Source organism: Papaver somniferum, chromosome 5 (genome assembly GCF_003573695.1).
Source record: "Papaver somniferum cultivar HN1 chromosome 5, ASM357369v1, whole genome shotgun sequence".
In the NCBI taxonomy this organism is placed as follows: Eukaryota; Viridiplantae; Streptophyta; class Magnoliopsida; order Ranunculales; family Papaveraceae; genus Papaver; species Papaver somniferum.
This window is the reverse complement of record NC_039362.1, coordinates 59,876,603-59,894,835: the sequence shown is the minus strand read 5'-3', so window position 1 is coordinate 59,894,835 and position 18,233 is coordinate 59,876,603. Positions and strand designations below refer to the sequence as shown.

General features: G+C 35.1%; 1 protein-coding gene across 3 annotated transcripts; it reads left to right on the top strand.

Annotated features, from left to right (window-relative positions):
- Window positions 1-13,275: 13,275 nt before the first annotated feature.
- Window positions 13,276-16,509, top strand: LOC113281672 (F-box/kelch-repeat protein At1g74510-like). Of its 3 annotated transcripts, XM_026530458.1 has the most exons (3): window positions 13,278-13,489; window positions 14,138-14,863; window positions 14,972-16,509. In XM_026530458.1, the coding sequence occupies exons 2-3, from the start codon at window positions 14,219-14,221 to the stop codon at window positions 16,049-16,051; spliced, it is 1,725 nt and encodes a 574-aa protein (XP_026386243.1). In that variant the 5' UTR covers window positions 13,278-13,489; window positions 14,138-14,218; the 3' UTR covers window positions 16,052-16,509. The 3 variants fall into 3 exon arrangements, with proteins under 3 accessions (XP_026386242.1, XP_026386241.1, XP_026386243.1); XM_026530457.1 differs by having other exon boundaries at window positions 13,276-13,489; window positions 14,141-16,509; XM_026530456.1 differs by having other exon boundaries at window positions 13,276-13,489; window positions 14,138-16,509.
- Window positions 16,510-18,233: the final 1,724 nt, after the last annotated feature.

Below are 18,233 nucleotides of genomic sequence, written 5' to 3'. Positions count from 1 at the left end.
CATTTGGGATTCGTGAAGCCAGATCCAACTATTTTCTATGTAGTTGCGTATTCTGATCTTACTTGTTCTATCGTATTGAGTTTTATCTTCTCTAAGATTTACTCGAGATTTATCTCCGATAGGTAAGATATAAAAAATAATCACAACAGTTCTTCGTCTCAGACTCTTATGATTCCGCAATAACTTCTTCTGTTAATCAGTTAGGTTATTGTGAGGTGACTAATATTTCTAGGCTGCTCTTCGGGAGTACAAAACCGAATTATTAGTTGGTTCCTGTTCACCTTGATCTTTGTATTAAAAGACGTAACAAACAGGATAAAGGATAGACATATCTGTGGGAGACATATTTGTTTATAAGTTTTCGACTTTCGGTCATAGCAACTCTTAGTTATGGGTGAGATCAGCTAAGGGAGTCAAGTGCGCAGAATCCGACGTGGTTCTAGAGGCGTAAGGAAAGCGACTGTACCTTAATCGGTGTGAGACTTGGGTAGGGCTCAACTACACTCCAGTCTGAAGTTAACTTGTAGTAGGCTAGTGTCTGTAGCGGCTTATTACAGTGTGGTGTTCAAATATGGAATAGGTCCCGATGTTTTTCTGTCTTTGCAATTTCCTCGTTAACAAAATTTCTGGTGTCTGTGTTATTTCTTTTCCGCATTATATTTGTTTATATAATTGAAATATCATAGGTTGTGCGTAGTTCAATTAGTTGATAAATCCTACCTTGTTTGTTGGATAGAACTTGATTGACACTCGGGCGTTGGTGTTTGGTGCAGTCCAAGTTATTTCTCATATCAATCAGGCTCGCATATTTCTATCTGTTTGATTTGCTGATTGTATTGAAGAAGAGATAAAAACTCTTTGATATAATTCGTGATTGAGTCTCACTTTTTAGTTGGTGCTCTCAGAATTGTATTGGAGTTTAGTCCATACAGATTGCCGAACGAATTATTGGGTGTGGTTTTTATACTCCGCTTTTTCAGATATATGATGTCTGGCTGAAGACTTTAAACTTAGCCCTCATTGGGAAGTAACCGCGCTCATGCGACACAGTAATATCCTTCCTTATTTCCGTTGATTCAACTGGTAATAATTTTTCCTTGTTCATGCTTTTAATTTCATCTTTAGAACATTGAGGACAATGTTAAATTTAAGTTTGGGGGTATGGGAGAAACTTGTAGTTGCATTTTGAAACTCCGGAGTTTAGAAACTTGTGCCAATTCAAGAGAACACTAATCGATGTAAGTAGATAAAAATATCTTGGTTATAGGAGTTGAGGGACCCAACTAAAGAGTCTATTCATAAAAAGATAGAACTCAGGTGTTAGAAATAACATGATAGTTTTCACTGTATCTCGGAGTCATTACCATATCACGTTCTGTTTTTATTTGCAAACTTTATGTATTTCTATAAGTGATTTGGTGGGGCACTAGTATCGCTTTTTTGTCGCCGCTAGGATGAAGTGGAGTGATTGAGGTCAAGACCAATTGTTTTATTTTTTTAGACCAATTATTAACCAAAAAAAAATGGCACTTAGATAGCAATATGTGTGTGTTCTCCCTGTCTCCGTCGCCTAAGCAAGTGTGGTATGCAAGATCCATGAGAACTACCATGTTATCTTCCGACAAGGAACATGCACTTGGATCCAAGATATCTAATCATGTTGTCGATTCTAATATATATATATATATATATATATATATATATATTATTCAATAAATAATCGACCGTTGTGGCCCTTGTACATACCGACTTGATATTAGAATTGGGAATCAGACCAGTATCTCAATCCATTAGGATTCATCTTGGCATTGATGTTCATATAGATATTCTGATAAACACCGGTCACCTTAGTCATCATTCGCAAAACATTTATCTCCATATCCATCTTCTTAATCTATTCACATGTGATTGTGTTTGTTGATTCCGAATATTGATGTCCACTGTGCAGTTATCTGAGTAAAACTCTGTTTACTTATATATGAATTTTAGTACGCTTGAGTGCAAACTCGTGTATAATAATTGGGTTCACATCAGGGTAATTCCTCTCATAACCAATGAGTAAGTATGCCAACGAAGAAAATTATTTAGCATCGTTCCTAGATTCTTCACATGTAGCTAGGGTTTGGAGTAAAGGTTTTGTGTATACACCTATTGTAAACCTTCCCGAGACTAAAACTCGGCCACTAGGGCCACTTAGGGGTTCAAAGGCCTGTTTCACATGCTAAGTGCAATCGCGATGCCTCTGGCAGTGATTTAACATTTTTATTTTCTAGATTAGATTTGCTCGAGGACTAGCAAAGAATAAGTTTGGGGTATTTGATTGACACATTTTTGTGTCTGAATTGTTCTTAATTTTCTGTATTGTTAGTGCTTGATTTTGGACTTATTATGGTGTTTTACATGTGTGTAAGTGTTTTTTGGGAAATAAACATTTTTGGAAAAATTAGCTCGGAAAAATATGTTAAAGACACCCAGGAACAATTACTAAAGGTACCCAGAGTGGCGAAGACACCCAAGAGAAGTTATAAAGGCACCCAAAGGATTTTCTAAAGGCAACCCACAAATTACTAAGGGAACCTCACAGCGCTAAAGGCATCCCAGGAATTACGAGGGGCACTCCATCTTATTTAAAGATTTTTTAGCGGGAAAAATCCGGGTCTAAATTCTTTTAGCAGCAAAATATTTTACATTGATTGTTGACGAGATACTTTGAGATTTTCTCGTGTGGAATTGGATTGGTATGGACCCGTTGAGACAAAAAAGGGTTGATAACGTGCTTGGAAAGAAGAAAAAGGAAGTCACGTGGAAAAAACAGGTCAAGCATTTGTACGAGAGATATTCTCGGGATTTTGGTTTAATTTAGAAGATTTGCTCGTGTTCTTAAAGAGTTTAACTCCTTTTGGCAGTTAACGTGTTTGGATGATCTCAGTTGGCAGTTAACGTATGCAGAGAAAGAAAAAGGAAATTATCCCGAGAATAAAATTTCTTCACTTTGAGGATTTTGAGCAGTTATTACGAGAGATTTGAAGGTGATGTTGAGTATAAAAAAGGTGCTTGTGGGTAATTAAAGAGATAGAGAGAGTTTGGGAAAGTTAGAGCGCAACAGAGAGAATAAATCAAAGTTGCAGAAAAAATATCTCTGCTGCTGAAGAATATGAAGAACACGGAAAACAGACCGTTCCAAGACAGTCGTTATTTTGTAACAGTGCATTAGCGACATTTTCTTTGTAACAATGAATCTGTAATGCCTATACAACGTTGCAAATTTCCAGTTTTATTTAATTTTCTTCTTTTCTCATCTTTGTAAACACTTTAAGCCATGAACCCCAACACTGGGACGATGAAGAAATCCAGATTATGATTGTGGTAAATATATGACTTTTCCATTAATTTAAATTGTTTATTGATTTTTCTTAATTAATTGTGATTTTATTTGATGATTTATGTTTAGTCTTAAGTACTTTTGATGCACCGTGTTTATAATTTACATTTAATCTTTCAAAAATCTACTTGGGGCAAAGAATCAGAGTCAATATTTATTTTATTTGAGTTATAATTGTCTAGAATTAATATATGAATTCCATGAAAATGATTAATGGTGGAGTTCTGAGTCTTAGTATCTCTTAATATTGTTATTTTCTTTGTTTATTTGATAGGTTTAGTTTTAGAACTTAAGTCTAAAATCCAATCTTCACGAGTCTTTGAACGAATCCTTATTTACCACTTCTACAATCACATCAAAGCCTGGTTTGTAGTTGCTGAGAGTTAAACATACTTCTTTAGCTGTTGCTAATATAATTTGGGGACATGTGGTACATTATTTTCTTGCTGCACATGCTTGGAAGGTTGTTCATGAAAAGTGTTGTTTAACTCAAAAAAGATTGAAAAATAGAATGAAGATACCTTTAGCTTCAAGGTCTGTCATTTGAAAATAAGGGGAAAAGTTGACACATCACATTACTTTGAGCTACAAATTTTCCAAAAGGTGTTTGGATTGGATTTGTGGCATTTTCATTATTACACCGTCAAAAGATTTATTGAAGGCATACAAACAGGCGAGAGGTAGGAGTAGTATATTTAAAGATATTTAGATGGTTGTTAATCTTTCCATAAGATCTGAGTTGTGGAGAATATATAACGTATTGATGAATGTTGAAAAAAATTCAAACTGGACGAAGTTTAGATTGAGGATTTTATCAACTTGTTTTTGAGAACTTTCAGCATATATCAGGCTATATGCATAATACTTGTGACGATTTCAGAATTCTGAGATTTTTCAAGGTTATTTATCTAAGAGTTAAATATACTACTGTTGTTGTTGTTGAATATTATAGGCGTCTCCCTGAAACATATGAGATTTTATTATATTGTGATGAAGCTTCATCTGGAAATCCCGCATGAAGCTGTTGGAAATATGATGTGTAATGAAAACAACAGGGTGCTTGGTGTCCAAAGTATTGGTTTAGGCATTACTATAAATTACATTGCTGAAGTTAATGTCGTGATTTATGGTTTAGAATGGTCTGTATTATGGGGTTTCAAAAAAGATTTTCATTCGACAATATCATCAATGTTGTAATACCCGGTATTTTTATTTACCTATTCGGGTCCGGTTGTATACGAGTTAGGTAACCTTTTTGTTACGGTTATTTTTCTTTCCTTTGCCTTAGTCTATTTGGGTTTATTTAATTAGAAAGCTACTAGTTAGGGTGTAAAATAATCACCTAATTATAATTTTATAAGTTAATAAATTTGAGGAAATTGAAAGGGTAGTTAAATATTAAAAAAAAAAGAAGAAAAAGAATTAGATTAAAAAAACCAAAAGAACTAGAAAGAAAGAGAAGAAGATGGAGCTAGTTTTTAGAGAAGAAGTCTATGCAGAACTTAGAGGAGATTATAGCTAATAAAAGGTAGAATGTTTAATCCTTTTATCTTTTGGTGTTTGTCCTTGTGTGTTTCCTTGTATGATTTTGTATATTTAGGCTTCTGAAATTTATATGTGTAATTTTATGCATTTGATTGATGATCAGGTTGGTTCTTGTGATATATAATATGATTGGGTTTTACCGGTTAAAATTTGAGAATAATCCACCGTAAATTCACCGTTGAATATGTCTTTTAGTTTCGATAAGGATTTCTGAATTTCTGGTTAGTTTCTCTTTGCTGTGGTTTTGGTGTGTTTAGGAAATCTTAACGGTTTTATAATGATTTATAGTTTTGACAAAAGTCGTAGATATTTGTGATATCTTTCATTGTGCTTTGGGTTTGCTCAATTCCAGGTTAATATGAATTTATCATGAATTGTTTGGTAATGACATGTAATCTGTCAAGTTTTTAGAATGTCATTGTAAATTCAATAAGTTTTGTTTGAACCGTTAGTTTTATGTGAAATTTGGATAAGTAGTTTTTTTTATTGAGTTATGTAGATTCTACTGAAATTTTAGAAAGATCGGATGAATTATTCACTTTGACGTGTATGATGTAAAATGCTTACAATTAACTTGTTTGCATAAATGCTTGATTGAAATTCATGTTTATTAAGCCATGGTTGCTTGTATTGTTTGTAAAAATTATTTCAAATATTGAAATGAGTTCATGTTTTACCATTAGATGAAATATGGTTTCAAGCTAACGGCGGGTAATGATCCCCGAGAGTTAAATGGGTAATGATCCCCATGGGAACTTGTGTTTCCCGGCCATCGACGGCTGTCCGTGCCGGTAAACGATAGGTGGTGTACGAACCAAGGTTTTCGTACTGTGAATGAAACGGATAATGATCCCCGAGAGCAGATGGGTATGATCCCCATAGGAACTTTCGTTCCTGACCATCGATGAAGGCTGTCCGTGCCGATAAACGATAGGTGGGTGTGCGAACCAAGATTTTCGTACCGTGAACTCAAGATTTGTTGGTGAGATGTGTTGAAATATAGATTAAATGATTTATTGGAAACATAATTGGTTTTATGAACTCATGAGTTAAAACTTAAATGGATGAGTTGTGAATTGTTGTGTTAAATCCCAAATGGATGATTAGTGAACTCATATGTTGAAATGTTATTAGATAAATTGTTGACAAATATTTTGGTATTGTAACCTTATCGTATGTTATTCCTTGATAAAATGATTATGTTTGCGCATCTTTGGAGAGTTGGGAATGCATTCTATTGAGCTGTCATCTCACCCCAATTGACATCCTTGCAGATTTATCAGAGTGGCGCAGCGAAAGCTAGGAATGAGTAGCTTAGTGATTGAATTGTTTATTTGTAATTGCTTGACATGTAATTTGATATCAATGTTTGTTGAGAATATAAATTAAGATATTTAAATAGTGAATTATTGTTTCATAAGGTTCCAATTTAAGATATCAATGTTTAAATAGAGAAATATATGCATAAGTCTCTTTCCGACCCGTAACGCTTTGAGTTCGGATCTCCATACGGGTTTGACCCTGGTCCGGAACTCGGGGTGTTACAAATGTACTATTTAGGATTTCATTAATGATTTAATCCCATGGTTCTAACATTAGATATGGATTACAAAGAGATCTCCTTACGCTTCCTTGAGTTTTGAACATACATATCGAGAGGTTAACTTTGCAGCTGACACTATAGCCGAGAGAGATTGTAGTTTAGCCATTGGTATTCATGATAGATATTCCGATAGACCAGGCTTCCCCCGTTAAATGGAAATGCCTCATAAAGTTTATTATAAGTTCAAATAGGCTTCTATTTTTTGTGAGGTTTGTTGGCCTTCGTTGCTTTACATATGTATTCTTTTGTTTCTTTTAATGAAAATTGAAGATTAATGAATAAAAAATCACAATTGTGGCGGCAATAAATATTTTCTGCATGTTTACACTACTAGTTTTGTTAAAGCAACCCAAAATTGGTATATATAAATTAAATTGCCAAAGTAAAACTTTTTATCGTGGTTTACTTAACAACGGTAAATATGTGCAGAAGTTAGTTAAGAGTAAATCTATGGGAGTGCTATTCTCAAATATTTGGCCCATTAGTCGGTTAAGGATACGTAAAGTGATAAAATCATTAGCTTAAGATTTTAAAAGCGTGTTTTCGACACCTACAATATTGCTGCCAACATAAAGCCATCATAATCATGTTGTAATGCAACCAGAAAAGGCACCAGTTAACGTGAGGTCATATAGGTATACACGCTTATTACCATAAAAATGATATTAACATATAGTTAAAGAATTATTTCAATCAAGCTTAGGGAGACCCAATACTTTTCCTTTTTCTTTACCTATTTCACTTGTAAAAAGAAAAAGGTACTTGGCGACATGTGTGGATTACCGAGCATTTAACAAGCCCGATGCCAGTAATGTATGAATTGTTAGATAATTTGCATGGTGCGAGGTTTCTTCTAAATTGTTATAAATAATATACAACACATTCAAGTAGAAATACTCAAGCTAATAAGCTAAACACAAAGGCAATAAATAAAAAGGTGAAATTTTATTGAGAATGTGATATATTACATAATCTAGGGCCCTTATTACGGAGGTTAAGAACCTTTATTTACAAGGATTAAGGGACATACCTCCTTAATCATATACATCGGCCGAAGTAGGGAAGCTAAACTATACTAGGATTTTACTGTATTCTAACTAATGGGGTTTGGGCTTGGAGCATTTAGAACATCAGCTACAGGCTTATAGGATATATATGAAATATGGTATCCAACGACACATTATATGAGATCTGGTTATCATAATGTATCAGAATGCATAAAGAGGATATTCACAAAAAAAAATTTCGGGCTCATGATAGATATATACTACGAGTTTCTAGTTATGCCATTTGGATTGACCAATGTGCCGTCAACTTTTTAACATATCATGAATGATGTGTTTCGAGAGTACCCGCAGATTCCTATATTGGGTTTTCCGATGATATAATTATTCAAGAGGCATTTCAGGTATTGGGAAAAAACCAACTCAAGGTTAAGTTGAGTAAAAAAAAAAAAACGGCACGAAAAAGGCAAAGTACTTGGGACATGTTCTTTCTTACGAGGGTATGGAATAAAACTACAACAAGATATAAAACATGGTAGACTAGACACAAACTACAACTCCTAAAGCATCATGGATTTTTAGGATTGACTGGGTATTAGCGGAAGTTTGTAAAAATTATAGCTGCATCACCTCTTAAATAACTACCTTAAAAATTCGTATTCATCTTAACAGATGAAGCAACTGAATCTTCTAGTAAATTGGAAATACTCATGGCTGCAACACATGTACCTGCACTACCTGATCTTTCAAAGCCTTTTATTATAAAAAGTTATGCGTGTGGAATAGGTATAGGTGCTATGTTAATCCATCAAGTTCTACTCATGTTATGTTTAAGTGGGGACCGTATTTAATTGGAAGAAGATTTATTATAAAAGATGATCACCAAAATTTGAAGTGCTTTTGAGACGCTGGAGCTGTTACGCTAGCTATATGGTTAGCCAAATTGCTAGGGGTTTATATGATTAAGTGCAAGCAAGGTGTGGCCAACAAAGCAACATATGTCTTATCTCAAAAGTACGAGAATGGAATCGAAAAAATTTATGCAGTATTCTAAGTAAGATGTGGTTGGACGAAAAATCTTTAAGAAGAGATGAAAATGGATTCATGGATATTAGATGTAACCCAAAACTAAATCAACCATCATTTTTGGAAATAACATTTTAATTCGTGGTGAGTTAATATATTATACACGATATCAATTTGTGATCAATCATAAATGAAGGCGTAAATCATTATCGATAATCGGATTTCATACTTCTCCCATATAACTTGTCACGAAAGGAAATTTAATACTATAAAACGACTTTCAAAGTTATTATATTGGTCTACCATAGAAATATATGTGAAAGATTATATTGCTACTTGCGACATTTGTCAAAAAAATAAGTATAATATTTTCGCCTTGCTGGATGTCTTCGATCTTATCTATTCCGACGACTACAAGGACTGATATTTATATGGAGTTGGTCGAACGATTGCTTAAGTAAAAGGGCAAATCATTTATTTTTGTGAAGGTTGATAGGATAACAAAGTACGACCATTTGTTGCTTCAACACATCCTTGTACAACTCTAATTGTAGCTCAAAAATTTCTAGACTACATGAGTTTTAACAATCAATAGTTTCTCAAATTCCTTAGGGTACTTAGCGAAGAATGAGTTTTTTATATCATCCTCAAACTGATGGTCAAACAGAAGTTCTTAAGAAATGTTTATAAATGTGTTTACGATGTGTCATGGGGAACAAACTCAAAAGTTTGGTTACTTGGTTTTCCGGGGAAAAAAATTGGTATAATACTCCTTACCACACTTTAGCTAACACCAATCCATTTGAGGCTCTATATGAGATTCCACCACCAGCTTTGGCCACTTATATCCTGACAGAAGCGAAGCGTATATAATAGATGACTTGTGGAAGGAACATTTTCAAGTATACAAAATAAAATGAAGCAAAAATCAGTTATGAGAAGGCAAGATGCTAATTTTTTAGCTAGAGACTCGGTATATTTGAAGTTGCAACCATCTAGATAAGGGTCGGTTATAAGAGGAATGAATAAAAAATTATCTGCGAGATATAGTGGTAATTACTTTCCCATTGATTTAACTCAAGTTAGATTAGGGGATATATTAACGGAAAGCTAATAAATATGTAGATTTCTTTAACCACTAAGGCCAAGCATTATGATGGTGTTTTTGGCTTCGCTATAGCCACAATCCAACGAAAACCTATTAGTATGAGACATCTTTTGGTTCAAATGTAGTGGAAACGCTTCACTTGGCTGGTGAGTTAAACACTTCTGTTACTAGTTATACCTAAAAGATGGCTGACGGAAACTCAGTTTCTGTTAGAAGAATTTTTTTTTATGGAACCTGAGTTTCATCTGGTTTTTAACAAAAACTAAGTATCCGTAATCTATTTTATGTTATGTACCTATTTTAATTGCTAAATTTTTTCTTTTACCACTTTTATTTACTATACTATACTATAACTCTTTTTTTCTCCATTGTATCTCCAAATTTTTTTCTTAAATATTATTTAATCTATTTAAATATTTGGACATGATATAATACGGATTAAATTTTTCTTTGACGGAAACACAGTTTTTATAGCGTACTGTTCTGTCGGAAACTGAGTTTCTATCTACATAAGGTAGGACTAGCTTTTGGCTTGACTATATCAAAGCTATAACCTAGCAAAATGGGTAACCACAGCGCTTGGCCTAACAATCATCCAATAGAAATTAAATGGGCACGACATTTTTACATGAATTATTTATAGATTGGTACCACCAAAGACATTTCTTTAACAATGTGGCAGTTACCTAATTTCATCGGATATGAATTCAGAATGTACATGTGGGGTGAGTTTCCATGTATCAAAGTGTTAAGCTGCCATCGAAGTTTTACTAGTTTTTATTACTAGACTGTTAGATAATAGATAGTCCTTTCTTTCAGTTTTACTACTCTAGTTTTTTTTTACTAGACTGTTAGATAACAGATAGTAGTTTCTTTCTTATGTAACCTATACTTGATAGTTATTTGTACTATGATCTGCTATCGCCTGTGAACTTAGCCTAAAGTATTTGAACAACCCACTGATGGACTTTTTATCAAAGAAGTTTGAAGAAGTTTTGTTTGAACTCAAAAATCTACTTTTGCGTCTAAGAAGTAATAAACCGTAATGCCTCTCCCTCATTCTAATTTGAGTTTTAGATGGTTCATTTCCTTGATTGATGTTTGTTAAGATGGGGACTCTTCTCTTTTGTGAAGATATCCTTTTCTCAGAAAGATTGAACAGAAATTGACTAGTTGTAGATAATGGAAAATAAAATGTGTATGTACCCACTTCTTCTTCTTCTTCTTCCATATAAATACAAAAATACACATGTACATTTCATATAGTCTATATAGAATATAGAAATGTGTATGTACCTATAAAACACCTAAATATATCACATTTGTACATAAATATGACATCTCACAATCAACAAATTAAAAAGTCGCAATGATTATGAGAATCTATCTATTTAAAGTAACACCAAAAGAAATTAACTTGGACTAGGATTGAGGGGAGGAGGAGGAGGTTTCCCATCTCCTTCTCCTTCCTCTCCTTATCGTCATCTTCCTTCTTCATTAACAACTCTCTATCTCATGGCCAAAAGTTTTCCTAAATAAAGCTTTTCCCCTAATTTTTCATCTTCCTTTCTTATTACCGTTTTAGGATTTGATGTGGTGGGTAGGACATAAAGTGGAACCTAAATGGTTGTTTGGCTTAGTTGATAACAACTCTTCAAGAAACCTTTTCTTCTCTGTGGTCATGGATTATTATGGGAATGAACAACACATCTTTTTGCAAAAACACCAAAACAAACAAATAACAGACAAGTCCAAGTTTATTCCTAGAGAAAATAACAGAGAACCCTCCTCTCTACTCGGATGATCCACTTGTACCATACAGCTATGCCAAACCCAGTCAGATGGGAGAACTAGGTCCCAAAATACCATATTTTCTCAAATTTATGTGTGAAGCCAAGCTGTCTAGAAAGCTTTTTTTCCAATCAAAAATGTAAATAGCAATTGAGAGGGTTTGTTCAATTTTGCCTTATTCATAATAAGTGCACCTGTCACTAATTATACAAGAAAAGAAAACAATTGAGTTGGCAAAGACAAATAAAGCGAAATAGTTGAAATTTCTTAGCCACAATCTTTTCCCATTCTATAACATGAAATTTTACACTTGCTTTTTACATTAAATGGGGTATGAATTTTCAAGAATTTATACCTATGTATTGTTGTGTAATAAGTAGAAGGAATTTATAAGTACCCCAGCTCAGTGTAAGAAATGCCAGCTAGCTTACTTCAATAATGGTTTGTTGTTATTAGCAATTTTGACATGGTTTTCAAAACTCTCTTGCCATTAGGTACTCCTCCAACGAGCAAACTCTCATTGTTTGTGCTCGTAGACCACCAATTAACTGGCTAGAGTTCTTAAAAACATCTTTTTGGAGTATTTGTCTTGCACCAAGAAGTAGTAAATGATGGTCACTCAATTTGGAATGCACTTCCATTTTCTGATCGTAGGACATCCATGAAAATTTAAGGGCAACCACCAATGTCTGATCTCTAAATTGAGACTAAAGAACAGTACTAATTAACAATGAAATTGTTATCTTAATTAAAGAAAAGTAAAATGAGAATCTTTTGTTCAAAGACAATAAAAACTACAAATAAATTGTTGTTCCTTTAAGTAAAATCCAAACATTGACTTAAGAAATAAACTGTCAAATTAAACGTTGACAATAGACTTCATTCCATGTATACAACCAAGTTACACCACATCGAAGCTTTTTAAGAATAAACGAAAAGAAAAAGGCGTTTTGCCTTTGTTAAATATTCATAACCACACAAAATATATAATTCTTTTGACTAAACCAATTAGAAAATAGGAACACTGTCATTGGCCAAGTTTCTGGTTTCAAAATTTTCACCCAAAAAAGGACTCTGAGTCGTGAATGCATTGCTGGTAGTTTATGCCGGTGAGAACCAGAGCAATGGGGTGCAGATGAATTTTTTTCTCTGCCAAACGGATAACCAGTTACAAAAGTTGAAAAGGATAGAGTTTAGCAACTTGTCCTTATACATACCCTTTTCAGTTTTGAAAAAGATTGAAATATTACGTGGACACTCGTTCGTATGAGTGCACAAAAACAGATTCATCACGACAAAAAATAGACTACATTCTATATACTAGTCTAATCCCGTTTAGGTAAAAACATACATTAAGAAAGTGGAAGAAGTGGAGTGCATTTTTCATACTACTAGTTGCAAATCTATCGTAATCAAAAAATCTAATCCTAAAGACGGGCAAAACGAAGAGACGTAATAGAAAAATTAGATTGACTGACTGATAGATAGTGAGGGAAGAAGAAGAAGATTAGCAAAGGAAGAAAAGTCTTTTAATCATCACAAAAAGCCATCTAATTTATCAACACGTGTCTCTCACCAAAATCGTCGGTTTTAGCGGTTTCGATTCCCTCTCCTACTCTCTCCACTTAAACAAAACCCAACGGCCCACGATCAAAACGGCTTAGAGAGAGCTGCTAATCCAATCCAATCCTAATTTCAGCATTATCTGTGGACCCCACCTTCACTCACAGTGGGTCATATTTGTGGGGCCCACTGTCTTGCTAATTTCCTTTTAATTAAAAAAAGTTAAAAGCAGGGGATAGGAAGAGAGAGAAAGTAAAGAGTTAAAACCGATAGCTCCAAAGCTTCTTCTGTCTCGCAGTTGAAAGAAGTCTCTGGTATTTCTGGTGTGATTTTTTTTTTCAGAGAAAGAATCTAAAGGACGAGAGCAATACAAGTATAAGAACAACATCTAAAGAAGAAAGAAAGAGATTTTCATAGACACCAAACAAGTCCTCTCTTCAATCTTAAGTATTCCAAAAATCAATCCAGTAAGTTTTTTTTTTTTGATAGTTAATTAAGTTTCATTTTCACTTATTAAGATCTCTCTTCTTTCTTTTTTTTCATCCTTAATTGAGTCAAAATTCGTAGAATTAAACTGCAAAATTTACAATTAATAACAAGTTAATTAACGGATCTATCTCTTGTTTTTAATAGATTAATTTATGAAGATTTGATTTTGAATATTAAATAAATAGACAGATAGATCCTATTAGGATTAGTTACTTATAGTATTTAAAAGTGTTCTTATCTTGAACTAGAGCCTCAGGAATTGATAGCACAGAGATCTGATTTTCTTCAATTTACTGGGGTGTATTGTTATTGGATTATAAAATCTGGGCTGGTATTCTGATTGTTGAATTCGGTGTTTAATATGGCTATCTGAGGTGATTTCGATATAAAAAAGTGATCTTTGTTTTTCTTCATCATTTCGATCCGTCATATTTTAGTTTTGGATCGGTGTTATCCGAAAATTGAGGTTCTGGCGATTTTGTTCTTGTTCTGAATTGCTTAATTATGTACAGTTAAGGATTCTGTTATCTAACTTCGCTGCAAAATCAATTTTTTTCTTTTTGGTTCGTTTTGTGCATTAGAGCTTCTGATTTTGTTATTATTGTTTGGAATTTGTTTTTGTGAAGAAGAAAAGGGGACTTGGATTGGTTGGTTGGATAAGCAAGCAATAAATTCACTGCAATTTTCTGGTTGAATTTTGCAAAGATATGTTGGAGAGTCAGGCGTGTCTGATCTCGAGGGCATTGCCAAGCTCCTGTGAGCAAGAGAGTAAGTGGGTGTACATGAGTTACCGTCTCATCGAGGTTTCCAATGGAAAGCGTCGTTTAGATGATGAAGGTGAGGAAGAATTAGTTGGAGAGAGGAAGTCTTTGAAGCGATTAGATACTCACAAAGAAGAAGAAGGGGCAGATGTTACTCAAGCACCCAATAATCTGTCTTTGTCTCTTGCCATTAGATCTGATGAGCAAGGTGATCAGGATTTGGATAATACTGACATGAATAACGGGAACCCAACAGATGATGAGGGGAAAGAACTGCAGCAGAACATCGACATGCATGATAGTCATGATGCAGAACAAGAAGACATGATCTGTGTTCGCGGTGTAGAAGAGAATGAACAAGTAGTCGTGAGGATGAATTCACTCAAGAGCAGTGACATGCAAGGGGTAGAGGAAAAGAATGATACAGCACATCATCAGTCCCTATCACGTGGCGACGGAATTACTGGGCGGCTCAATCAAGAAAATCAAGAAGAAGCAAATTGCAACCTTCTTTTAGAAGATAACCAGAAAAGTAAACTTCTTTGGAGGGGTGAATCCTCAAATGGAATTACGACGAGCCAGAGAGACCAGGTGACCCTTACCCTGAATGATCTTGTTCTATCTCATTGTACGAAACAAATTGATATGAATGAAAATATCTTCTTGCCTCGTGTTGATCAAGATTCTCTGCAACATCAGGATGCTCCGCAATATCAAGATGCTCCGCAAGATCAGGATGGGGGTCAAGGACACATGGATTCCCTTATCCATCCTCTTGATAGAGACATCTCTATCAGTTGTCTCCTTCATTGTTCGCGATCCGAGTATAATTCCGTAGCGTCACTCAATCGTAGCTTTCGTAATCTGGTTCGAAATGGAGAACTTTACAGGTTGCGGCGTCAAATGGGAGTGATTGAGCATTGGGTGTATTTCTCTTGTGTGGCTCTCCAGTGGGAAGCTTTTGATCCCATTAGCCGTAGATGGATGCATTTACCACCAATGCAGTCAAATGGGTGTTTTGTGTTCTCTGATAAGGAGTCTCTTGCCGTTGGCACTGAACTTCTTGTATTTGGGAAGGAAATTACATCCCATATTATATGGCGATACAGTATATTGACAAACTCATGGTCATCTGGTATGGAGATGAATGCCCCAAGATGCTTATTTGGGTCTGCTAGTCTTGGGGAGATAGCTATTCTTGCTGGAGGTTGCGATTCACGAGGGAAAGTGTTGAGCTCTGCGGAATTGTACAACTCAGAAACTGGAACGTGGGAGATTCTCCCAAGCATGAATAAACCTAGAAAGATGTGTTCAGGAGTGTTCATGGATGGGAAATTTTATGTTATCGGGGGACGAAATCAGGATTTGCTCACCTGTGGGGAGGAGTATAATCTGGAGACAAGGACATGGCGCGAGATACCAAATATGTTCCCTAGCCAGAACGGGCCAGCTGAGGCTCCCCCTCTTGTTGCAGTTGTAAATAATGAGTTGTATGCGGCTGATTATTTGGAGAATGAACTAAGGAAGTACGATAAGGAAAGGGTCTGCTGGGTGACAGTTGGCAGGTTGCCTGAGAGGGCAGTTTCAGTGAACGGTTGGGGGCTTGCGTTTAGGGCTTGTGGGAAGCAACTCATAGTTATTGGTGGGCCTAGGAATGTGGCTGGAGGGATCATAGAGCTAAACTCATGGATCCCGAATGACGGTCCACCGCAGTGGAACCTACTAGCAACCAGACACACAGGGAGCTTTGTGTATAACTGTGCCGTGATGGGATGCTGATTTGTCAGATTAGGCGACAACATTGCATAAGTCCCAAGCGCTTGAAGGGATGTACAAGATTTGTTTGCTTCAAGGGCATAGTATCTGGTTATGTCGGTAATTTCTGCCTTACTTTTCTGAAGATTTCCAGATTTTAATCAAGATTTAATAGATGTTTTCTTGTATGGAGGTTTTCTATTTTCTTTTTACTTTTAAGTTCCTTCCATTGAATTTGCATCGACATGTGCTATTTCCCTTTCTGTTACTATGAGAGCTTTCAAATGTTCGTGTCATGTAGCAGAGGGAGTACATTAATAATATATATCACCCATTGGTAGGTCGATGAAAATATTTCAAGCTTCATAAGCATTACCAGAAAGGAAAAAGGGTTCCTGTATTTGATTTCGATATCATCATATATGTGCTTGATTCTGTTTGCAAATGAGAAATTGGTCTGACATAGTATTTTTGCTTTTGTATTTTTTCTGTTCTATTTGTTCGTAATGTCTATTTCGTATATTGATTGCTTATCCATCCATTTTTTTGTGTGCTTGTATTTGATGTTTGCATATGCGTTTAACCTTTGGTCTGTAACGGAAATTTGTTCAAAATACATCGTCGAGTATTTGTGCTCGGAACTGTGCGATAACTGTCAGTAAATATTGGAAAAGGTTTCTACTCTAGTGAAGAGATCATGTATCTGCTTAGAACTTTTAGCTGCATCAATATGTCCGCGTGTTTATTTTCTCCTAATATTATTCTGTACTAAGAAGAATGTTGCTTTGATATGCTGTCAGTCAGTATTATGTCTTGTTTGATTTGTGTGATTGATATTTTATGCATATCAGATGATATCTGAAACTTCAATTTACTTACAGTAATTTTTCTTCTCCTTTCAGATTAAGTGTTCAACTTCACTAGTCATTTCTCTGATTTTTTTGTTCTTTAGTTAGATGATTGTCTTTGTAAACGACAGGTTACATCAAAGATCTCGTGATCATTACTCCAGCATTGCCTTATAAATCACGTTTTATTATTCTGTGCATCATCTCAATCTAATCAATTTTTAGAGATTAGATATGTTTCCATGTAATTAACAATTTAATATTAATCTACGGCAGGGAAGATACCCACAGGTTGTACATGGTAGGTAGTCAGGTACATTTTGTATGGATGCAGAACTTTTTCTCTCCTTTCTCTGTCAGTTCGTATGGATGCAGAACTTGTTCTCTCCTTTCTGTGTCAGTTTTTCTGCTGGTAAGATTAAATGGTTTTACTGCAAAAATTGCAGTATCCGTGTGTATGTGATACTGATGGCTATAACAAGGTTGGGGTCCGTATTTGTTATTGCTGTGAGGATTCACCTTAAAGCCCCACGAAACTCTTCATGTTAAGGAGACATATTCGTAGCTCTTAAGACTGCTGTACAACACACTCGTTGGTCGGGGGTTGAACGATTAGCTCTTTCACGGATGAATGAGGACCCCCATGAGTGTGTGTACTTCTCCTTTTTACGAGTTTGGGCGTACTAATTGCCTAGTCTACAGAGTTTTGGGTCCAACGCACAACCTTTTTGCCTCTTCAATGATAGGAGCTCCCTCCATCACGATCCACTGAACATCTTTTGGTTATATCTATTGTCTAAGGTCCCCCGAGCCCTGTGAACTGTTGAACGATGCAGTTACTTGATCGTAGTAACTTCTAAGCTAATAAAAGAAACTAATAATGAACTGAACCCTCAGTTTAAATCTGTAAAAAAATATAAATCTGTATATTTCAATCTCTGTCACTCTCTTAATTTTGATTTTATCCCCACAAAGCTTGTATTATTTCCTTAGATAATGGAGCTTGGTACAATATTTTTTTTTCTTTTTCTTTTTCCGGCTATTCCAAGTAATGCTGATAGGTATCTGCCGATTGATTACAATACCGCTAGGAGACCCTCCCGATCTCTCGGAAAATGAAGACCAACTCATGCACATCTAACAACAATTACACTACAAAAGATGGTTACAGATGGCCAGTGCAAGATGTCTAGTGCAACATAACCCATCTGGAGCAGGGTATGATTTTTAATACATCTGGAAGAAAAATGTCCCTTATAAAGCGCAGTTGTTTGCTTGTTTTGTGGTACATAATGCTATTCCCACAGTGGATAACCTAAACCAAAGAAGGCCGTCAAGTAGAAGAAACTTCATGTTGC